Consider the following 21,231-nt stretch of genomic DNA (forward strand, 5'->3'; position numbering starts at 1 on the left):
GCGGGGGCCTCGAGCGGCGCGCCGCTCCGCCGCCTGCTCGGGAGCACGCGGGCTGGCGGGAGGACAGGCAGAAACGAAGACCCGGAGAGAGTTTCTGCGCAGTTCCGCCGGGCCGTGCTCGGCTGTGCCGTGCCGAGTCGGGCCAGGGCAGGAGCGGGTTGGGGGGTACGGCCTCAGAGTCGGCGGTGCCGGGGACAGGCGCTCGGGGCATCCCGCGCCTCTCTGAGGTCCCCGCCCCGTCCCGGCCGGGCCAACTCGCCTGTCAGTCAGTGGGGCGGAGGCAGCGACGGTAGAGGGGCCGGAGCCGGGCACGGAGAAGAGCGCGGGCCAGGCCGAGCGGTGGGGACCTGCCTCTTAACTCCACGGACTCTTCGCCCCAGACTTGCGAAGCTGTACCCCCTGCGCTTCGTTGGACGCCTCCGTAACCCGCGAAGGGCTCTCTTCCCCCGTAGCCTCCCACCCCCGTGACCTCTTCCTAGGACCCGAGAGCTCACTCAGAAGAGGGTGTTGTGGGTACAGGCCATCGACCCTGTGACCCCTCACGGGCCAGGGCCTTGGTTTCCCTCAGGCCTCCCTCCCCTGACTCCCTCCTCATAGCTTCTGGGGACAGAGCCCTGACCTACCACCAGGACCCCTGCCTGCGAACTCCTCACTGACGGCTTCCTCCTAGGAGTCCCCCTCCGTGGGTCTCCTCCTAAGAGCATCCCTTTTGGCCTCTGGCAAGCCCCCCCGCCAACCGAGGTGGGGAGGCCTCGGCAGCCATGCTCGCCCTGGGCCCCCTGTCACCCCACCACCCCCTGGGCACCGAAGCCGGAGTCTAGCAGGGGGCCAGCAGCCAAGAGGCTGGGGCAGGAGACAGGTCACGGTCCACCTCCCTGCTGGGGAGGGAGCAAAGATGGAGCGGCGGGAGGAGCAGCCGGGGGCTGCAGGGGCTGGAGCAGCACCAGCCTTGGACTTCACTGTGGAGAACGTGGAGAAGGTATGAGGGCCCTGGGGTGGGCACTCCAGTGACAGAGCAGAAGTTCTGGGGACTGACACTAATGCCGGAGCCCAGGCTTGGGCTGGGTGCCCGTTGGGATGGTGCCTCCAGAGCACCTGGCATTTGCTGTCTCTCCGGGCAGGCAGGACAGCAATGTAATGGTGTCTTAATAGGCTATTTTGGGCTTTCCTTAGACATGGGTCCTCTGTGGATATTCTGGGGTCTTGGGGTGGTCCTTCCAGGGTGCTGACGGTTTAGACTTCCAGCCAGACTGGCTGTTCTCCAGCTCCATGGAAACGGCATGAGCAGTGCAGTAAGAAACCAAGGACCCGGGAGACCTGCAGCTCAGTCTCCAGAAACCATAGTGATATTGAGCCATCCTGGACCTGTTTTGTTGAGCCAGGGGCTCAGAAAATAATCTGAAACGAAAACAATCTGGGTTATGTTTTCACTCTTCCTTGGAGAAGGGTCCTTCCTTTATTGGATGGAGGCCAGACCACTCCTGGGCAGGCAGGAGTAGGGTTGGCCCCCTTTGTTTTGTGCTGGGTCCAAGGAGCCTGGTCCTGCTGGCAGCTTCAGAGTTCTTCCCTACTCACCTGCCCACATGGCTTCCTGCCATGGCACTCCCAGTTTCCCCCACTGCCCAGTCCATCTTTTTTGAACTGCTTCTCTGTTTCTTTTCTGGGTTCTGCCCCCAGAGGCCTGGAATGCGGAAATGCATTTTCCCTGGGATGAATGGGGAGATGGGGCTACCTTGCTGGAAAGCAGAGAATGGTTGCAGATATTCGTTTGTTATTCTTGAGCCCCGTTTACCATACCCAATAGTGAGGATGTGTCTCTCTGCTTCTGTTCTCTGCCTGCCTCCGCATCCCTGAGGGTCCAAACAAGGGACAGTGGCCATAACTGGCTGTCAGGGATACAGACAGGGCTAAGTCTACTTGGATGGAGCCTGCTTAGGGGGTGAGAGTCCTAGCCTCACTCTTCCACCCCCTGCGGCCGTGCAGTGTTGGCATGGTGGCGTACTGTTCCATGTGCTACCAGGGAGATAAACCACTGTTTTCTTACTGTGTGAAGTCCTTATGGAATTGGGACCCTGGGGATTTGGCTAGTTGAAAGCTCCAGGCTAGGCGTTTGCCAGGGCTGCAGGCCAAGACTTCTCTGGACCAGCTTTTTGGACCCTCTCGTGTGCTCTCTGAGGAGTGTTCTCACCCTCCTCTCCAGTTTGTCCCTGCCCTAGGGCTGCCTGGCAAAGCCTTAGTCCTGCTCAGATTTCACAATGGCTTTGGTGCCAGCATCTGGAGTGACCTAGGGATGATCCTGGGGGAGCTAAATGGAGCTGTTGGAGTAGATGAGAGCAGCTGTGCCTGGGAGGGTTGGGGGGCCCCTCAGGCTGTTTCATACTCTTCTCAGGTTTAGCTTCTTCCCTGTGGAGCCATTCCTTCCACCTGGGCCTTGCCCTTTACTTCAGGTGCTTCCCCTCTGGGGAACTCAGCCTCCTCTTTTGCTGCTCTCCTGTGGAAGTTCATTTTCTGAACCCGTAATGTTTTGCTATAAGGAGAAGAAATTATGGTAGAGTATGGGCAAAGTTCAGACACTCAAGATATCGGCAGGACTCCAGGCCCAGGAAACACTGCAGAGCCCTGAGCTCTCCCTTCCCGCTCAGCCCCCCAGTCAGAAAGAGAGAGCAGTCTTGCAGGACCAGGTCCTGCCCTCTGTTCTGGGCTCTGGCAGGATCCAGAGTAGCCAGCACCTGCTCAGTCCTGTGCTGTCCTGCAGGCGCTGCACCAGCTCTACTACGACCCCAACATTGAGAACAAGAACCTGGCTCAGAAGTGGCTGATGCAGGCCCAGGTCTCCCCACAGGCCTGGCACTTCAGCTGGCAGCTCCTGCAGCCCAACAAGGTGCCTGAGATCCAGTACTTTGGGGCCAGTGCCCTGCACATCAAGATCTCTCGCTACTGGAGTGACATCCCCACTGACCAGTATGAGAGTCTAAAGGCACAGCTCTTCACCCAGATCACCCGCTTTGCCAGTGGCTCCAAGATTGTGCTGACTCGGCTGTGCGTGGCACTGGCCTCGCTGGCTCTCAGCATGATGCCTGATGCTTGGCCGTGTGCTGTGGCAGATATGGTACGGCTCTTCCAGGCTGAGGACTCACCAGTGGATGGCCAGGGCCGCTGCCTGGCCCTGCTAGAGCTGCTGACAGTGCTGCCCGAGGAGTTCCAGACCAGCCGCCTGCCCCAGTATCGCAAAAGCCTGGTGCGGGCCAGCCTGGCAGTGGAGTGCGGGGCTGTCTTCCCGCTGCTGGAGCAGCTGCTGCAGCAGCCCAGCTCACCCAGCTGTGTGCGTCAGAAGGTGCTCAAGTGCTTTTCCAGCTGGGTGCAGCTGGAGGTGCCCCTGCAGGACTGTGAGGCGCTCATTCAGGCTGCCTTCGCTGCTCTGCAGGACTCAGAGCTCTTCGACAGCAGCGTGGAGGCCATTGTCAATGCCATCTCGCAGCCTGATGCCCAGAGGTGAGCCAGTCCCCTCCTTCCGGAGATGGACAGTCTGCTTGGCCAGCCACGCATCCATCCATCCATTTGTTCAGTAAACACTAATTGAGTGCCTACTGCATGCTTGGTCCTATGCTAGCAATAGGTCCAATGCTGGAACCAAACAAGACATGGTCCCTGTCCTTATGGTTCAGAGAGGGAGACAGACATCAGACAACTAACTATGTAATGAATTATTCCATGAAAATATTTGACTCTCCCTTCCCTTTCTCTCAATCTTGCAGTCACAAAGTTCTGGTGTTCTGCTTCTGACTATACTGTGTATCTGTTTTTTCCATTTCCACTACCACCACCCTGGTGTAAGCTGTCCTCACCTCTCTCCCCAGAATACTGAGGGGCTTCCTCACCAGTCCCCTGGTTTTCACACTTATACCCTTCATTGCCCAGCCAGCACCCAGAGCAATCCTTTAAAAATGAGGATCTAATCTTTCCTTTCTGCTCAGAAATCTCCAGTGGGTCCTCACTGCTCTTAGGATAAAGTTCAGAATCCTCAACGTGATTCACAGGGGCACTGCACAACATGGCGTCCCCAGCCTTGTCTCGTACCATGCTCCCTGCTTTCTTCACTCTCACACAATCTCTTCAGTTCTGTGAGTGTCCCAGGCTCCCTCTAGCCTCTGAACCATCACATGTACTTGTCATATCACTGCTGCCTCAGCTGAAACTTCGCTTCCTTAAGGAAGTCCTCATGATTTTTAAGACTCAGTTTGGTCTCTATTATTTTATCTCAGAGCTCCCAGTGTGTTTCCTTCTTAGCCCATAACGCAGTTTCATTATAAATTAATGTATGTCTCCCCATTAGTCTCTCAGCATTGTGAGGACAGTCACTCTGTCATTTTATTTTGTCACACTGTGCCTGGCAGCACTTGGTAGCATTCATTATTTTTTGAACGGATGAAAAGTAGGAGTTGCCTGAGTGGTGAGGGGTGGGGGTGGGGTAGGGAGAGGTTGGAAGGGGAGGGAGTGTTCCAGGCTTCGGGAGCTACAGCAGGTGCAAAGGCCTGTGGTGGGCAGCACCACCATACATTACACTCACCGAAAAAAGGTGAGTGTAATGAGCTGCTTCTTCAGCAAGTGTTGCTTGAGCGTCTGTTTATGTGTGGGGCCCTGGGCTGAGCACAGGGAGCCTAAAGATGGGTTGATTTCTGCAAGATAGGAGCTCACAATCTAGTAGACACTTGGGTGGGCAAGTAGAGCCTATGTGATGAACGCTCTAATGGAGGGAGCGGGTGGCTGTCAGAACCCAGAGGAGGCATTTAACCCAGTCTGAGGGTTATTAAGGGCTTCCCAGAGAAGGTGACAATAGAGCTGTGCTTTGAAGGCTGTGTAACAGTTAGCCAGATGGAGGGGATGGATATGGGGAGGACCTTCCAGACAGATGGAAGAGCCCGAGCAAGGGAAGGGTGTGAGAGAGCCTGGTGAGTAGGTGTGATTAGACAGCAGAGTATAAGGGCCACTGGTAGGAGATCCAGGCCCAGATCATGCAAGACCTTGCTGGCCAGGCTTAAGATTTTGGTCTTCATCCTGAGGATGATGTAAAGCTATTAAAGGATTGTAAGCAGAGAAAATGGCATGATGGCATTTTTGGTATAAGTTGGATTGGCCAGGGCAAGACTGGAGGCCTGACACTTAACATTTCAGAGAAGATGCTTTGGGAATGCTTGGCAGAACCAGAGGGGAAGATACCACTGAAAGAGATGGCCTGGGAAAGTGGTTGATAGTTCTAGCCTTGGCATTAGTCATGTCTGAGTTTGAATCCCAGAGGGTTCACCTCCTAGATCTGAGACCTTGGGCAAACCACTTTTAAGCCTCAGTTTCTGTCATCAGTGAAATGGGTGTGATCATATTACAGAGTTTAAGTAGGATAATGTGCCCAGGGCCTGCCCCTGGTATTCTGTGGAGAATATTTTGGTATGAGGATTAAATAAGAGAATGTCTGTGAAAGGTTTAGCGTGGTTCCTGGATACTCCGTAAACGGCAGTGACTAGTATTTGGTATCACTATTGCATTGGCAGTTAGTACGAGCCCTTTCCCATGGCTTCTCTGGTTTTCCAACTTCAGGTGGGTACCAAGTCCCAGGTCAAGGCCTTTCTTGGCTGGCTGGGCTCAGACAGTTGGTGGCTGAGGGGAATTGGCAGGGCCAGTGCGTGGGTGATGTGGGGTGTCCTTGGATACACCTAGGTTTACTCGGCTAGCCAGTGTCTCGAGGGCTTTGATAGGTAATTGATGCCTCTTCTCCTCTGAACGAATGAGCAAGCAAGGAGCCAGTGAGGGAACCTATAGCCTCCTGAGCGCCCATTGGCTGCAGCCCCCTTGGTTGCTTAGCAACTCTCCCCATTTTCTCAACTCTGCTCCCAGAGCTCTAATTGCAGGTCTGGGCTGAGCTCTCTGTGAGTGGCAGGCAAGGAGTCCCAGCAGCCCTGCCCCGGCAGCTCGAGCTGACCAACAGGAGCCAGGCCTTTTGAACCCAGGCTCAGCCATGGTGCTTAAAGACATCCGCTCTATCTTCCTCCCCCACACCTAGAAGCCTCAAGGCCTCAGGCCCGTGTCTGCTCACAGGTCTCAGGCACAGGTGCCCAGGTGGTAGGAAATCTATGCAAGAGTTTCCCCCATGGGTGGGCTGCATCCAGCCTGGGGTCAGTGTTGGGCCCTGCTCTGTCTAGTCTGTTTCCTAGCTTTGGCTTGAGAAAGTCACCTTCAGTGGCTTTGACTTCTGGGTCATCCAGCCACTACCTCCCCAGGTGTCCTGACATCAGCTCCCCTTGGCTGAGCCCGCACTCAGGTTACCCTTTTCCCAGCCCTCCACAGCTGCTGCTGCTTGCCTGGCTCTCTCTCCTTTGAGAAACAAAATTTTTTTCCTGAGATTTGTTTTTAATCCTGGAAAAGCTTTTCACTGGGGACTGGGGAAGGGAAAGAAGGTGAATTAGACAGGCTCTTGGGGGCTCCCATCAGTTAGAACTTGAGATGTGGGCTGAGATCTCCATAGATCCTTTGGGGAAATTCAGGTTGGGCCTTGAAACAGAAGCAGATCTATAGCTGTGTAAGGAGCTGTCTTAGCCTGGAATCTGTCTCTAATTTGTTCTGTGACCTTGAGTAATACTCTGAGCTCTACTGGGCTCTACTCTTTGATTTATCCTATTATGAGGTATAGATGAGACAAATTAAGAACTTTCATTGAGTACCTACCGTGTACATGAATTTTGAAGGTGTGAGGGAACCTTGGAATACAGTGGGGATGCTGTGAGGGTAGGGCACTACCTCCTGCCCCTGTCTCAGCTACTGGGGAGTTTGCGGGCCATGGCCTTGGCCCTGCCCCTACTCATTGTGCCAGAGTCTGGTCTGAAGGTGCCCATTGTCTTGTGGTGCAGCCTGTGTCAGGGCCATGAGACTGAAGCTATCCCCACTGTCTCCAGGCAGCACCCTCTGGAGCTGTCTCTGGGCTGTGGGTACCCTGGTAGGGACGTCTTGTCCCACCAGAACCAGGATGTGGAGAAAGCCAACATCCTGGACTGGTTGCCTCTTGTCCTTCTCATCCTCCACCTAAGGTTATGGGGCTACCTCCGAACAACCTGCTTGGGGCAAGTCCAGATAGAACTCCTTCTGGACCCTCAGTAACCCCTCCCCTCCATAGATTGCTATGGTGACTCTATGATTGACAGCAGAGGGATCCCCCCCTGAGAGTATCACTTCTCTGCTTAGTCTCATCTCCACAAAGCAGGTTTCTGGGAATGGAGCTAGCCTCCTCTCAGGCTCCTTTGTATACTCTGCTTCCTCTGCTGCTTCTTTAGGCATCATTGTGCTCTTTTCTCTCATTCAACACTTTCTTCTTGGGCAATTCTCATGTGCTCCCATTGCCGTTTGCTGATGTTTCCAAAATCTATGTCTCTTGCTCAAACCTCTCCATCGGGCTTCAGGTTTTTATCTCCAACTCTCTGGACACTTCTACCTGCCTATCTCACCAGGTACCTCTGATTCAATGTGCCTAACACTGAACTTACCACCTTCTGGCCTCCCATTAAATTTATTACTGTTCCCCTCTACCCGCTCCTCCAGGTCTCAGTAAATACCTCTACCAAGGAGAGTTGTTCTTGACTCTTCCCCATCCTCATATCCCTGTTTTGCCTCTAAGCTCCCTCTGAGTTCATCATCTACTTCTCTCCCTTCCTTATTGCCACCAGAGTCCTTAGGAGTTAGGATTTGGTGGTAGGGGGTGGAGTGGAAGGTGGAGGTTGATGCTCTCAGGATTGTTGCTGCCTTCTAAAGTCTTTAACGGGACTCCTAGCCTGTGTTACCTCTTCTGTCTCCCACCCTCGTTCGGTCTCCCCTGACACTGAGTGTATTAGTTTCCTAGAGTTGCCATAATAAAGTGCCACACACTGGCACACACAACAGAAATTTATTGTCTCACAGTTGTGGAGGCTAGAGGTCTGAAATCAAGGTGTCAGCTCCGTCTGAAACCTGTGGGAGAATCCTTCCTTGCCACCTCCTAGCTTCTGGTGCTTTGCTGGCAATCTTTGGTGTTCCGCTCGGCTTGCAGCTGCATAATTCCAGCCTCTGCCTTTGTCATCATATGTCATTCTCCCTGTACGTCTCTGTCTTCACATGAATGTCTTTTAAGAACACCAGTCATATTGTATTAGGGCCACCCCCTACTCTGTGTTCTAATCTACAATGACCCTATTTCCAAATCAGGTCACATTCTGAGGTACTGGAGGTTAGGGCTTTAACACATCTTTCTGGGGGGGGGGACACAATTCAATCCATAACAGTCTGTTCTCTGGTCCCCCAAAATTTATGTCCTTCCCGCATGCAAAACGCATTCACCTCATCCCAACCTCCCCAAAAGTCTTAACCCATTTCAGCATCAACTCTGAGTCTAACTGGAGGACACAAGTCCACCCATAACACTTACCTTCTCGTACTTCCTTCCCAGAATTCTTCTGGAAGTCTCTGACCTAAGGTTCTTCTCAAATTGGGCAGCATCAAACCTGCCGTGTAGGCCCTGACCTCTTTTTCACTTTGGGTTTGATGTGGGAAGGAAGGGGGGCTTTGATGGATGACAGGGAAATTGTGCCTTTCTCTTAAAGCTGGTGGGGGATGGGCAGACAGCTATGATGGGTCTCCTCACCTTATGCCTCCAGGTATGTGAACACACTCCTGAAACTCATCCCACTGGTACTGGGACTGCAGGATCAACTGCGACAGGCAGTGCAGAATGGGGACATGGAGACCTCCCACGGCATCTGTCGCATTGCTGTGGCCCTGGGCGAGAACCACTCCCGGTGAGGAGAGGGGCAGCTGGGGGTGGGATAGTAGGGCCCTCTAAGAAGTGGGGGAGGCGGAATGACCTCCCTATGTCTCCTCCCTCCCAGGGCCTTGCTGGACCAAGTGGAGCACTGGCAGAGCTTTCTGGCCCTTGTCAACATGATCATGTTCTGCACGGGCATCCCTGGCCACTTCCCTGTCAATGAGACCACCAGCTCCCTGACCCTCACCTTCTGGTACACGCTGCAGGTGTGTCATGTGACCTTCAGTAGGACTGGGCCATGATGGAAGAAGGTGAATCAGGGGCTTCTCTGGCTAACTCTCCTCCCTGGCTCTCTCAGGATGACATTCTGTCCTTTGAGGCAGAGAAGCAGGCTGTGTACCAGCAGGTATACCGGCCGGTCTACTTCCAGCTGGTAGATGTGCTTCTGCACAAGGCCCAGTTCCCTTCTGATGAAGAATATGGATTCTGGTCCTCAGATGAGAAGGAGCAGTTCCGAATTTACAGGTGATGGTAGCAGGCCAATCCTAGCTCTAAAGGGAGTCCTGAAATAATGAAGGCAATGAGGGGAGGGGCCCAAGGCCAGGCTCCCTGAATCCTGGGCCTCCTTTCTCTATAGGCACTTTGGCAGGGCTCTGAGGGAACTGGGGTGGGCTCCTGGGCTTGGGGGAAGCAGCCAGGTGGTGTATAAGGCCTTTATCTGCTTCTCAGGGTGGACATCTCAGATACACTCATGTATGTCTATGAGATGCTGGGGGCCGAGCTGCTCAGCAACCTCTATGACAAGCTGGGCCGTTTGCTTACCAGCTCAGAGGAGCCCTACTCCTGGCAGGTACCTCCCCCGCCTGATTCCCTCAGCCCTCCCAGACCTGTTGCACCCTCCTCCTGAGCCAAGCCAGTGGCATCCTCTTTTCCCAGCACACAGAGGCCCTGCTCTATGGCTTCCAGTCCATCGCGGAGACCATCGATGTCAACTATTCTGATGTGGTGCCCGGGCTCATTGGCCTCATCCCACGGATCAGCATCAGTAATGTGCAGCTGGCGGACACTGTCATGTTCACCATTGGTGAGACCTGGCACACACCCATGAGCACATTCCCAGAGCCAAGGCACACATCCCCAGCCACAGCCAGCTTGCTGGGTCCTATCCAAAGTGGGAGACATACATGCCCACGCACACAATCAGAACTGCAGCCAACTGACTGTCCTGGCATGTCTAGGGGTCCTTTCTACAGTGCACTGAGCTGCAGTTCAGTGAGGGTAGTTCACTGTCACTGAAATAGCAGCACTGGGCCTCTACTGCATAACTCCTTCCTGCTTCTCAGGTGTAAGGCTCATGTTTGAGCATGTGCGTGCATGTTTGCCCATTCAGTCCTCTGAATGAGCAGTGCTCCATACAGGGCCTGCAACTCCACCCTGCCAGGAGCTCTGCCTGCCTCACAGGGACATGGTACACAGCCAGCCTGGCCTGCCTCAGATGTCTTGCCTTCTCCCTTCTTCCCCCAGGAGCTCTGTCTGAATGGCTGGCTGACCACCCCGTCATGATCAACAGCGTTCTACCCTTAGTACTGCATGCCCTAGGCAATCCTGAGCTCTCTATCTCTTCTGTGTCCACCCTCAAGAAGATCTGCCGAGAATGCAAGTATGACCTGCCGCCCTATGCTGCCAACATCGTGGCTGTCTCCCAGGTACGCGGGGGCCCTGGGTGTGTAGCTGGGCCTCAGGGCACACTCTGCCCTGTGCTGACACCATATTCCTTCTTTTTTTCCCCAGGATGTGCTGATGAAACAGATCCATAAGGTGAGTTCAAAAGTTTCTAAGGGGCTCCTTGGGGTATTGTGGGGAGCTGTAGAAATCCCATCTTCTGCCTTTGCGCCTTATTCTCTGTTCTCAGAACCTTCCCCAAGAGGTTCATTCTTCCCACCCACAACCAGGTGTGTCTGGGACTGACCCTCGATGTTCTGCCCCACAGACGAGCCAGTGCATGTGGCTGATGCAGGCACTGGGCTTCCTGCTGTCGGCCCTGCAAGTGGAGGAGATCCTTAAAAACCTGCACTCGCTCATCTCACCATATATCCAGCAGCTGGAGAAGCTGGCGGAGGAGATAGTGAGTGAGCTGGTGTGCGCGCGCGCGCGTGTGCGCGCGCATGCGTGTGTGAGTGTGTGCGTGCATGTGGCTGGGGAGCAGCAGTGGGACTATGGGACTTCCCTTCGTGTTGGCTGTGACTGCTGAGGGGTGGGGCTTGAGCTGGCAGTCAGGGCTGGGAGACCCAGAGCTTGGTTCCCTTCTCCCTGTAGCCTAATCCCTCCAACAAGCTGGCCATTGTCCACATCTTGGGGCTTCTCTCCAACCTCTTCACCACGCTGGACGTCAGTCATCATGAAGATGATCATGAAGGCTCTGAGCTCCGGAAGCTGCCAGTGCCGCAGGGACCCAACCCTGTGGGTGATGTTGTCATTGCTATTGCCCCCCCAACCCTGTGGTAATGTCATAGTCACCCCTGAACTCTACGGGTAATATTGTCATTGTGTCCCTGGCCCCATGGGGCATGATGCATTTGGTCCTCTGACCCTGTGAATGACCCTACCATTGCCCCTTACTCTGTAGGGAGTGATGTCATTGTCTCAGTCCTGTGGGTGATGTTGTCTTTGTCCTCCCCACCTGGAGTGGTGGTATAGTGTTTCCTTCTCCCCATGGGGGACACCGACATTATCCTACAGCCCCAAAGTGATGTAATTTTGGACCCTTGTTTAACCTCCAACTCTGTGAGGCCTTCTACTTCAGCATTCGCTGTCCCCTACGGGCACTCCACATGTAATAGTTCTTGCCTTTGAGTTGCTCCTAGTCTAGAAGAAATACATGTAAACAGATTGTCACAGAGCAGTGTGATAAGTACTGCAGTAGGCTCGGGCACAAAAGGGATTGGGATGACCACTTACAAGCTGTTTGGTCTGGGGCAAGCCTCAGCTTCCCATTCAAAACTATGAACATCAAGATATCTGGTGCTAAAAAAAAAAAGATATCCGGTGCTCATCTCATAGAACTGTGCTGAACAGCCGGGGTGGTCTTGATTGAAAGTACTTTGCATACCATAAAGCTCTGTACAGATGTGAGGGACTGCCTTGGTCATTGTTCCAAGTATCCCCTCCAGGGTTTCTCCTGGAGAAAAGGAAGCCACAGTATCCTGGTCTCTGTACTCAACTCCCCACCCCAGTTTCAGTTACCCTTTTGGCTCCAGACCAAACCGAGGCCACTGTCCTCCCACAGAGCCCCTTCTCCTATGGTAGTCATCATCCTGCCTTCCCTCACCTCCCAGGACCTCAGGCTGCTCTCTGCTCCACCATAAGTTGCCCGTATCTACGCATCCCCTGGGGCTCTCTACCCTAAGCCTATCTGGGTGAGACAGCATCTCTGCTTCTTAAGGGGCTAGCCCATAAGCGTTTGGCACTAAAATACTTTTACTGAGCAGAAGTAGATAAGGAGTGACTTTTTTAAAAGGTTATCTTTTGAAGCACTTGTAATATGCCTGCTTTGCAGTTTGAGGCTTCCTCTAAGGTGATCCCCAGAATTCAGGGTATCCTCTTTCATTCATGGGGATTCAGCAAAGCATTCCTGCCCCCAGGGTCCCTTGCACTGAGTCCTCAATGGGCAGTCTGGGGCAATAGATTCGAACTCCTGGCCTACTTCCAGCTACTGAGTAGTCCTTCTTGGGTGGGTGAGAGAGGTAGTGGGGGCACCTCACTTCTTCCTTTGTCTTCAGGTGGTGGTGGTACTGCAGCAGGTCTTCCAGCTTATCCAGAAGGTGCTGAGCAAATGGCTGAATGATGCCCAGGTGGTGGAGGTGAGTTCTGACCCTTGCCATCAGCGCCTGTGGTGACTTTGCTCAGAGGTGGAGCAGGAAGAAGGTGTTGCCGCCCCACCTCGGCTTGAGATGACCTGGAGGAAGTAAAGGAGATGAATCCTGCCCCACAGACACAGGGATTCTCTGGGGAAGACATTCAGAGCTTCCCAGCATCACAAGAAGTGCTCAACCCCAGGACTGTGATGCTGGGGCTGAGTGACAGGGATCCACTTTAGCATCAGACACCTGCTTTTGTTCTGTTCATTTCAGAAGTTTCTCACCACTGTTGCTCCCTGAAAGGCAATGGTGAGGATGTAAGTAGCAAGAGTTAAGTTACAAATTTCCATCCTCAGCCCCTCTGAGAAGGGCCTTTTGGCCTCCTGCCTTCCAGGGTGAGGGTCAGACTTGCCTACCTTCCTTGGTTCGCAGAGCCAGGCAGGGCTTGTAGGTAAGGGCCCATTTTTAGGCCTCCTCTGTGCAGGGCCTCAGTTCTGCTCCAGCCAATGGTGACCTGCTGACCAGGGCCCCTTTGCTTTCTTCCCAGGCGGTGTGCGCTATCTTCGAGAAGTCAGTTAAGACGCTGCTGGACGACTTTGCCCCCATGGTGCCACAGCTGTGTGAGATGCTGGGTCGGATGTACAGCACCATCCCTCAGGCCTCCGCTCTTGACCTCACTCGACAGGTGGGCCTTCTGGTGGATGCAGCAGTGTTTGGGATGTCATCCCAGGCAGAGATCTGACGCAGGGGTTGGGCGGGTGGGTGGAGTGGGGTGGATGGCTTCTCTGGCAGGGGTTCTCACCTGCATCCCAGGGATGTTGGCCTGTGCTGGTGGGCCAGGGCCTCAGCTGACCGGCATTCCCTGCTTTGTTGTAGCTGGTCCACATCTTTGCTCATGAGCCTGCCCACTTTCCCCCAATCGAGGCCCTCTTCCTGCTCGTCACCTCCGTCACACTCACCCTCTTCCAGCAAGGTAGGTCCTGACCAGGGTCTCTGCTGCTGCCGCCACTGCCACTGCCTCTGCTTCCCCAACTGGGGAGCCAAAGCTACCCACTCTGTTCTCCTCTCCCCTGAGTTGCACCTGGGACTTGATGGGAAACTAACGGGATCAAGCACAGCACAATTGTCACCTTACAGATAGTGGACAAGAGAGTGAATGATGTCTTCTACTGGCCTGCTGGACTCAGGGCCAGTCTGGATGTGGGGGAAGATGGGGCTGGAAGCTCTGAGGGACTTGGGGCACCAGGCTGACTCCATTTCCTTTGGGATAGAATGAAAAGTGGAGAGAGCGTGGCTTCGAAGTCAGATAGACCTAGATTCTAAGCTCATCACCACCAACTAGTTGTGTGACCTTGGGCAAGTCACTTACCTTTTCAGAGCCTTCATTCCCATATCTGTGAAATGGAGATTTTCAGATACTCGATAGGATTGTTACAGGTATTAAAGTAGCATCTTTTGGGCTCCTGGCTTGGGGTTTTTGCACACGATGTACTCAGTGATTGCTGGTTCCTTTCCCTACATTGAGACTTATTCCTTTCTAGGCCAAAATCCTTTGGTTGTGGTCCCAGTGCCCCATTCACTGCGGCCCTCTGCCTGAGAGAAGTTGGGAGCAGGGGGCTCCAGGCTTCCCCTGCTGCCTAACCCAGGCTTCTCACTCAGAAAGGAAACAGTGTTGTTCCTCCAGCCTCCTGAGTTTTGCCTGGATTTGTGGTCACAGGTTTGAGGCTCACCAGGAGTCTCAGCTGGAGCTAGAGCACTCTCTGCTTCTGTCCTCGGTGTCTGGTCCCATGATGCTGGCCTCTGCTCTGGTGGGCCATGGGTAGTTTCCAAAGTGGGGAGAAACCTGAGCCAGAAACCCGGATGTGGTCATCCTCAGCGCCACCTCTCCCCCTCCTCGTATCCAGCTGGGGACAGGTCGTGGTGGTCCTTCAGCCTGCCCACTTCTCCCCACCCTCTACGGCCACTGCTCCAGTGTACGGTGCCATCTGGATCAGCTCAGCAATCTTCTAACTGGTTTCCCTGACATCTGCCCTTCTCCAATTCATTCTGCACCATGCAGCTGTAATATTTTTTATAAGACACAAATCTGAGCATTTTCCCTCCCTGGCTTAAAGCCCTTCTGTTGCTCCCCATCACTGTGGGTCATCGTCCCACTGCCCTCCACATGATATAGCTCCTGCCTACTTCTCAACGTCCATTCCTGAATGGCTCCAGCAGTTCAGCCATCCTGATTTTTCCTCACTGTGTCCCGTTTGATCCCTATGCCTTGCTCCTCTGCCTGGATTGCCCTGTGCCCTTTACTGGGTGAGCTCTCGCCCCTCCCTGCCTTACCCATGCATCAGTCCTCAGAAGCTCCTCTGAGGCAGAGCTGGGTGCTTCTGACCTTGTGCCAAAACTGCATCGGGCATGCACTGCTGATACAGCACTGATCACACTCAGTAAGCAGCTCCCATGTCTGTCTCTCTCCCTGGACTAAGCTCCTCAAGGGCAGGCTTGGCTCTCTTCCCTCTGCGTCCGTCAGAACAAGGCCAGCATAGAGTAGGCACCAGACGCTGTTGAAGAAAGGAGGACGAGGGCTCCTTGCCCTTGGAGCCTTTCTTCCTCACTGTCCGGCCCACCTCTAGCAGGGTGGCTGCTGAACGCCAGACCTGCTGTCTGCAGGGCGACCCAGGCATGGGGCACACCGGGCTTCGTTTTCCAAGACTTGAGTAACTTGGGGTGCAGATGTGGAAGGGACGTGCTTTATCAGTGGCTCCTCACAGCCCGAAGGAAGCAGGGGAGAGATTATTATCAACTTGACAGTCGGGGAAACCGAGCGTCTGTGGCTTGCGCAAGATCACACAGCTGCTTAGTGGTGTCTCAGGCAGGGGTTCCCGCAGCACCTCCTCCTGAGAGTGGAGCGGCGGGCAGGACCTCCAGGCGCACGCCTCGTCCGTGCCGCAGGTGTCCTCAGAACTGGAAGCAGAGTAGTGTCCAACATCCTGTCTGTTGGGCTTGTTGGTTGTCTTACAGGACAGGATGGTCCCCTCACCTGCTATGCTGTCCCAGCCTTGCCGTACTTTCCTCGGGCTCTGCCCTCCCACCACACCGTGGGGTGACTGGTTTCCCTCTTTCCTCGTGCGTCCAGATGGTGGGAGCTGGTGGTCAGCCCTGAGCCTGGCTCTCTGCTGGGTCTGTGTCCATGTGGAGGGGCTTTGTGGGTGGGGTTCTCATTTTTGGCCTCATGATGCAGTTCCCTCCCCTAGGCCTTGCAGTGGCTTGCCTGGCCATCCCCACAGCATATGGGGCACTGCAGTACTCAAGAAGGAGTCTTCTGGTTTAAGAGAACCCAACAGATTCCTTTCTTTGGCTAAACCAAGAGCCCTAAGGCCATGGAAGGGAGGGGGCGCCTGCTCAGACCATGATACACGGCCCTTTCCAGGGCCTTCAGCCAGGCCTCCAAAGGCAGTACCAAGGACCGACCTCCCACCAGCCCTGCCCTCCTCTTTGATGGCTAGTGATGGGGAGGTATGTGCTAGGAAGCAGTGTAGGGCCACTGCAGCGTGCCAGAGGCCACAGCAAGAGTCTGGGGGCTGTTTGTCCAGCTACATGGTGGCCAGCGTTGCTCGAGCATCGCAGGGTCACTTGGGGACTGACCTGAGGAGGAGCGGGGAGTAGGTGGAAGGCCCCTCGGGAGGGAGCTGGGGCAGACCGTCCTTCACTTTGCCGTCTCTTTCTGTTGGGCTTCTCCCAGTTCATGGTTTTTGTATGTTTTGTTTCTTTATCTTGCTTCCTGCTGCTCATGTGCCCCCACGCTGTCTCCCTGCAGGCTCTCAGTCCCACATAACTATATGAGGTTGAGTTGCTGTTTGTATAATTTTTTCTTAAGTTCCATCTTTATTATATTTTAGGGCCCAGGGATCATCCTGATATTGTTGATTCATTTATGCAACTCCTGGCACAGGTGTGTTTTAGTTTTATTCATTCACGTTCTGTTCTCTCTCTTTCTCTTTCTCTTATGTTGAAATTCAATTTAAGCCTATTTTTAGCTTTCTGTTGACAAATTTTTTTTTTCTGTTCAGTTGAATAGAGTTTCTTCATCTGTTTCCGTGGAAGTTGACAACCCAACATCCTCCTTTAGTGCCCCTTTGCCTCAACTAGCTCAGTCCTCCACAGAGACCAGGGAGAGGCTGATCCCGAAGGGAGGGAGCTGGGCTGGCCTGGCGGGTGGGGAAGGGAGGGGGTGGTAACTGTGCCCAGCAGCTCCTGTGGGGCTGGGGTGGCCGAGGAGTTCAGGGGCAGGACCGGAGTTGAAGGGCCTGGGGTTCATTGTCCCCGTGCTCCTGCCGGGAACTGCCTGCCTCAGTGCCCCCAGCCTGCTCTCGAGAGGTAGGCTGGGAGGAGCTCCAAGGGAGGGGCCGAGCTGAATGTGCTGCGGTGGAGCCCAGAGCTTGGCTGTCGCTGGGCTGTCAGACAGATCCTGCTGCTGCTGGGAGGTGGGGTGCTGGCTTCATTGTGAGATGTGTCTGGTGTGTAAGTGTGTCAGACCTTACTTGTATGTTTTGAGTTTGGTTTGGGAAGGGAGCAGAAATCACGTGGCTGCCGTAAGTAGTACGTGTATTGTGTTGAGTGTCGGGATAAGTGTGTAGTTGAAGTGCGGGCCTGGGCATTGTTGCGTGTTGTGTGTTGACGTGCGTTAGGCATTGATGGAGTTTGAATATGGAGGTGTGTTGGAGGCGTGTGTGTTGGGCTGTGGGAGTGCGTGTTATGGAGGGTTAGGCGTAAGTACGGTAGTGGTGTGTCTGTATTAGGGGTTGTATGTTTGAGAAGATATATGTGTCGGGCTGTGGGAATGTGGGGTTAGTATGATGGGGGGTTCTGTGTGTCAGAAAGTTCCTGTGAGTTGGGGGTTCCCATGGGTTGTGGTAAATGATGTGTTTCTTTGCTTAATCACTGCACAAATATATTTTGAGTGTTTAATACGTGCTCGGTAGTCTGCTAGGTGCTGAGAATATAACGGTGAGCAAAAGCAGCCACAGTTCTTACTCTCTTAGAACTTACAGTCTAGTGGAGGGGGCACAGGAGGAGTGGGAATGGGCGGTGTGTCCTTGGCCTGGGTGGACGTGTGTGAGGGTATCCATGAGGGTGCATCTTTGGGGTGAGGGCGTTTGAGTATGTATTTGTGCCTGTGCGTGGGGAGAGTGCACGTGCTGGGAAACCGGGTGGAACGAGGGTGTGGGCGTGTGGACATGGTTTGGGGATGTGGGGGGGGTGGGATGTGAATATGTAGTGAGGGTGTGTAGCAAAATGTGGGAGAGTGGTGTGTACAAGGGATGTGATAGAGGTGTGTGATAGAGGGTCAGTAGGGCGTTTCAAGTGAGGGTGCATGTGGGGCTGTGTGCACAAGAGTAAACATGGGGGAGTGGAAGGTATGTGAGGACTGAAGGGTTAGGGGTCGATGTGGTACGCATTGGGGGGCTACTGGGGAACAGCAGTGCTTGATGACTGTGGGAGCTGTGCAGAGCATCTCCTGTGACCTGAGGATGTACCAGTCATGCCCTGGTACCACTTGGGGTGGGCTCTCGGCCCCTATACTCTGTCCACTCCCCCTGACATGGCAGCCCTGGCTCCTGGGCTGGGTATAGAGGAGAAGGGCCTGGACACAGGGTATCCTGGGTGAAAGGCGGGGCTGTGGCTCCCAGGCTCCTGCCCTGCTTTTCCTCTTCCTAAGCTGGAGAGTGTCTGAGGAATGCAGGCGGGACGTAGGAGGGGGGCTCTTAGACTGGGCTCCATGTCCAGCTGCCATCTCTTCTTCCTGCTGCCCTGTTAACAAATCCAGGGGGCCTCAACTGCCTCTGTGAATCAGAGTGAAGTCACTGCTGGCAACCTGGAGCCTGCAGGAGGTCTGGCCCTGATGGTGGGAGGTGGGGAGTGAGGTGTTTGATTAGGGGTGACTTGGGACCCAAACTTTTGCATATGACTCCCAACCTCTCTCATATACCTGTGCGTTCATGTACACATACATGTACATAGCATCCCTTGGCTGCTCCCCTCCTGACCTACTGAGCTCTGGAGTGGTCTGGGTCCCCCAGAGACGGCTGGGGGGCTGGTGTTGACAGCCTCTACTTGCGGTGTGTGAACTTGGGGTCTGGGTGGCAGGTGAGTGGGGGGATGGTTCTTGGAGTTGGCTGGGGTGGGCTTACCAGCTCCACCTCCTGCAGGCTCTGAAGCGGAAGCCAGATTTGTTCCTGTGTGAACGATTGGATGTCAAAGCTGTGTTCCAGTGTGGTAAGTGGGGCCAGGTGGACAGGTGGGCCTGGGGCCCCTTCGGGAGGATCCTTGACACCCATCTGATCTGCCTCTGCCTCTCCCACAGCTGTGCTGGCCCTCAAGTTCCCCGAAGCACCTACTGTCAAGGCCTCCTGTGGCTTCTTTGTGAGTCCCGTGCTGACCCCTAACCCCCCACCACCCCTATGCCTAGCACACCCTGCCCAGGACTCTAGAGGGTAGGGGTGTGGTGTGCAGGTCTTGTCTCCAGGGGGACAGGAGGAAGAGCTGGGGCTGACGGGCCTCTCCATCCTCTGTAGACAGAGCTGCTGCCTCGGTGTGGGGAAGTAGAACCTGTGGGAAAGGTGGTACAGGAGGATGGCCGTATGCTGCTCATAGCAGTGCTGGAGGTGAGATGGAGCCAGGTGTGGGGGGTTTGATGGGGGTTGGGTGGCCCTCACTGTTGGGGCAGCTGCCTTCCTGGGGAGCTTGAGCCTTGGTTCCCTAAGCTCTTGTTTCTCTGTCAAGTCAGTGGCTGGAAGTTGTTGGGTTTCTGTGAGGATCAGCTGGCTCTTGAAAAGCAGCGCTCACCTGTCATATGCACTTTGGCTGAGGAACTGTCCGGGAGTGGGTGGGTGTGGCTAGGCACCTTGCTGCAGAAGGGGCAAGGCCCTGGTGTGCTGAGAACCCGTCTCCCTCAGGCCATTGGGGGCCAGGCCTCCCGCAGCCTCATGGACTGCTTTGCCGACATCCTATTTGCTCTGAACAAACACTGCTTCAGCCTCCTGAGCGTGTGGATCAAGGAGGCACTTCAGTCACCTGGTTTTCCCTCTGCCCGCCTCAGCCCTGAACAGAAGGACACCTTCAGCCAACAGATCCTTCGGTGAGCAGAGCTGGCAGGGCCTGGGCTCGGGTCAGGGGGCAGAGGAGGCGTGGTGGATGCTGCTAACTTGCTCTCCCTTCTCTTCTTCAGCGAGCGAGTAAACAAGAGGCGGGTGAAGGAGATGGTGAAAGAGTTCACACTGCTGTGCCGGGGGCTACATGGCACAGATTACACAGCTGACTACTGAGGGGCGCCCCCGTCCCACCCACATCTCCTCCTCACCCCTTCCTATCCCCAGAGAGTAAACTTGAACCTTCACTGCACTGCTGTCTCTGCTTCCTTTCCACTGCCACCACCGCCTAACTGGGCGACCTCAGAAGACCTGGGGGAAGGATGGGAGGATGCTTGGACCTAGGCCTTGGTAGGGTGTGGTGGGGCCAACCTCTCGCTCCTGGGGTGGAAGGGGCACTGCTATAGCCAAGCCGCCTAGGCTGGAGCCATTCCAGATACTGCGGATGCCCTTGGGGTAGGTGGGGACTGCAGTAGTGTCAGCAACGCCCCCCCCATTAAATTAGTCCCAACGTTTATGCATGCATACATTTACTTAATCAACAGTGCTGAGTACTAGGCCCCTAATTCTGCCATGCCTTGTTCTGTCTGAACAAAAGCTGATCTAGTCCATAGCTACCATGCTAACTAAGCTGGGAGAATGGGACCAATGAGGAAGGCTGCATGAAGGAAGTTTCATTTCTGAAGGGAACGGGAGGCTTCCTAGGTAGAGGACTTGGGGCCTTGGGCTGGCAGTGAGGTGAGGCTGGGCTCATTTGGGAGGGAAGAAATGGAGAGTGGCTTTGAATTCCAGGGTGTGTTTCTTGTGTGGGGTTATTGAGGCACCCAGACTTGCACTTGGTTGAGAAGAGGTATAGAAAGTGGGGCTGAGTATGTGGGGGAGGAGATATAGTGGACCCCAGAGGAAGAGGAAGGCAGGCCCTATCTGCAAACCCATAGCTCCCCAACTCTGTGGTACCTGACCAGCACGTGATGGTCAGGGTTTGGTCAGGACCACGGACAGCTCCCGGCCTGCTGTTGCTCTCCTCCCTTAGCAGGGTTCCCTCCCTTTCTGTCTCAGCCATAGTTCCACCCTGGCTGCCTCTCAGGCACCCCAGCCATCCCCTCAGTAAGATCGCAAGAGCAGGATTGGGTTCTCCTGACTCCCAGCCCTAAGCCATGAGTCTCCTTGGAAGTGTTAGGAGAACTGGTTACTCCCACGATTGTCTCACTTTTTCTCCTGTTCTTTTCCCAACCTCTGCGCAAATTCTGTGTCCTCCATTCTTCATCATTCAATTTCCTACACCAGCCAGCATCAGCCCCCCTTTCATGTCATCCCCTGAGATCACTCTGTCCCCTTTCCCTTACCCCTCCTCCATCCCATTCTCACCTTACTCTTGATTTTTCACTTCTGGAGTATGTAGAGATGTTTCACATACTTTCTGTCCTTTTCTCCTACGACATAGCACCCGAGTGTC

At 54.5% G+C, this 21,231-nt stretch overlaps 1 protein-coding gene across 3 annotated transcripts; it reads left to right on the plus strand.

The window, feature by feature from the left end:
* The first annotated feature begins 139 nt into the window (after positions 1-139).
* On the plus strand, positions 140-20,028 carry IPO13 (importin 13). Of its 3 annotated transcripts, none has more exons than XM_067725843.1 (20): positions 231-979; positions 2,756-3,492; positions 8,673-8,813; positions 8,904-9,045; positions 9,138-9,304; positions 9,509-9,629; positions 9,716-9,863; positions 10,304-10,485; positions 10,571-10,597; positions 10,692-10,904; positions 11,096-11,239; positions 12,559-12,639; positions 13,184-13,321; positions 13,513-13,609; positions 16,527-16,579; positions 18,837-18,903; positions 18,992-19,050; positions 19,203-19,292; positions 19,584-19,765; positions 19,856-20,028. In XM_067725843.1, exons 1-20 carry the CDS (start codon positions 896-898, stop codon positions 19,950-19,952), a joined length of 2,970 nt encoding a protein of 989 aa, XP_067581944.1. In that variant the 5' UTR covers positions 231-895; the 3' UTR covers positions 19,953-20,028. The 3 variants fall into 3 exon arrangements, 2 of the variants coding, with proteins under 2 accessions (XP_067581944.1, XP_067581945.1); XM_067725844.1 differs by having other exon boundaries at positions 236-979; positions 10,770-10,904; XR_010940806.1 differs by lacking the exons at positions 16,527-16,579; positions 19,584-19,765; positions 19,856-20,028 and having other exon boundaries at positions 140-979; positions 19,203-19,282.
* Positions 20,029-21,231: the final 1,203 nt, after the last annotated feature.

Source organism: Pseudorca crassidens, chromosome 2, assembly GCF_039906515.1.
Source record: "Pseudorca crassidens isolate mPseCra1 chromosome 2, mPseCra1.hap1, whole genome shotgun sequence".
NCBI classification, from domain to species: Eukaryota; Metazoa; Chordata; class Mammalia; order Artiodactyla; family Delphinidae; genus Pseudorca; species Pseudorca crassidens.

Bases quoted from the DNA above. Each gene is read 5' to 3' on its own strand.
- IPO13 (XM_067725843.1), top strand. From the start codon at position 896: ATGGAGCGGCGGGAGGAGCAGCCGGGGGCTGCAGGGGCTGGAGCAGCA. The intron at 9,046-9,137 runs GTGTGTCATGTG...TGGCTCTCTCAG, and splicing joins CCTTCTGGTACACGCTGCAG to GATGACATTCTGTCCTTTGA. The intron at 10,905-11,095 runs GTGAGTGAGCTG...TTCTCCCTGTAG, and splicing joins AGAAGCTGGCGGAGGAGATA to CCTAATCCCTCCAACAAGCT.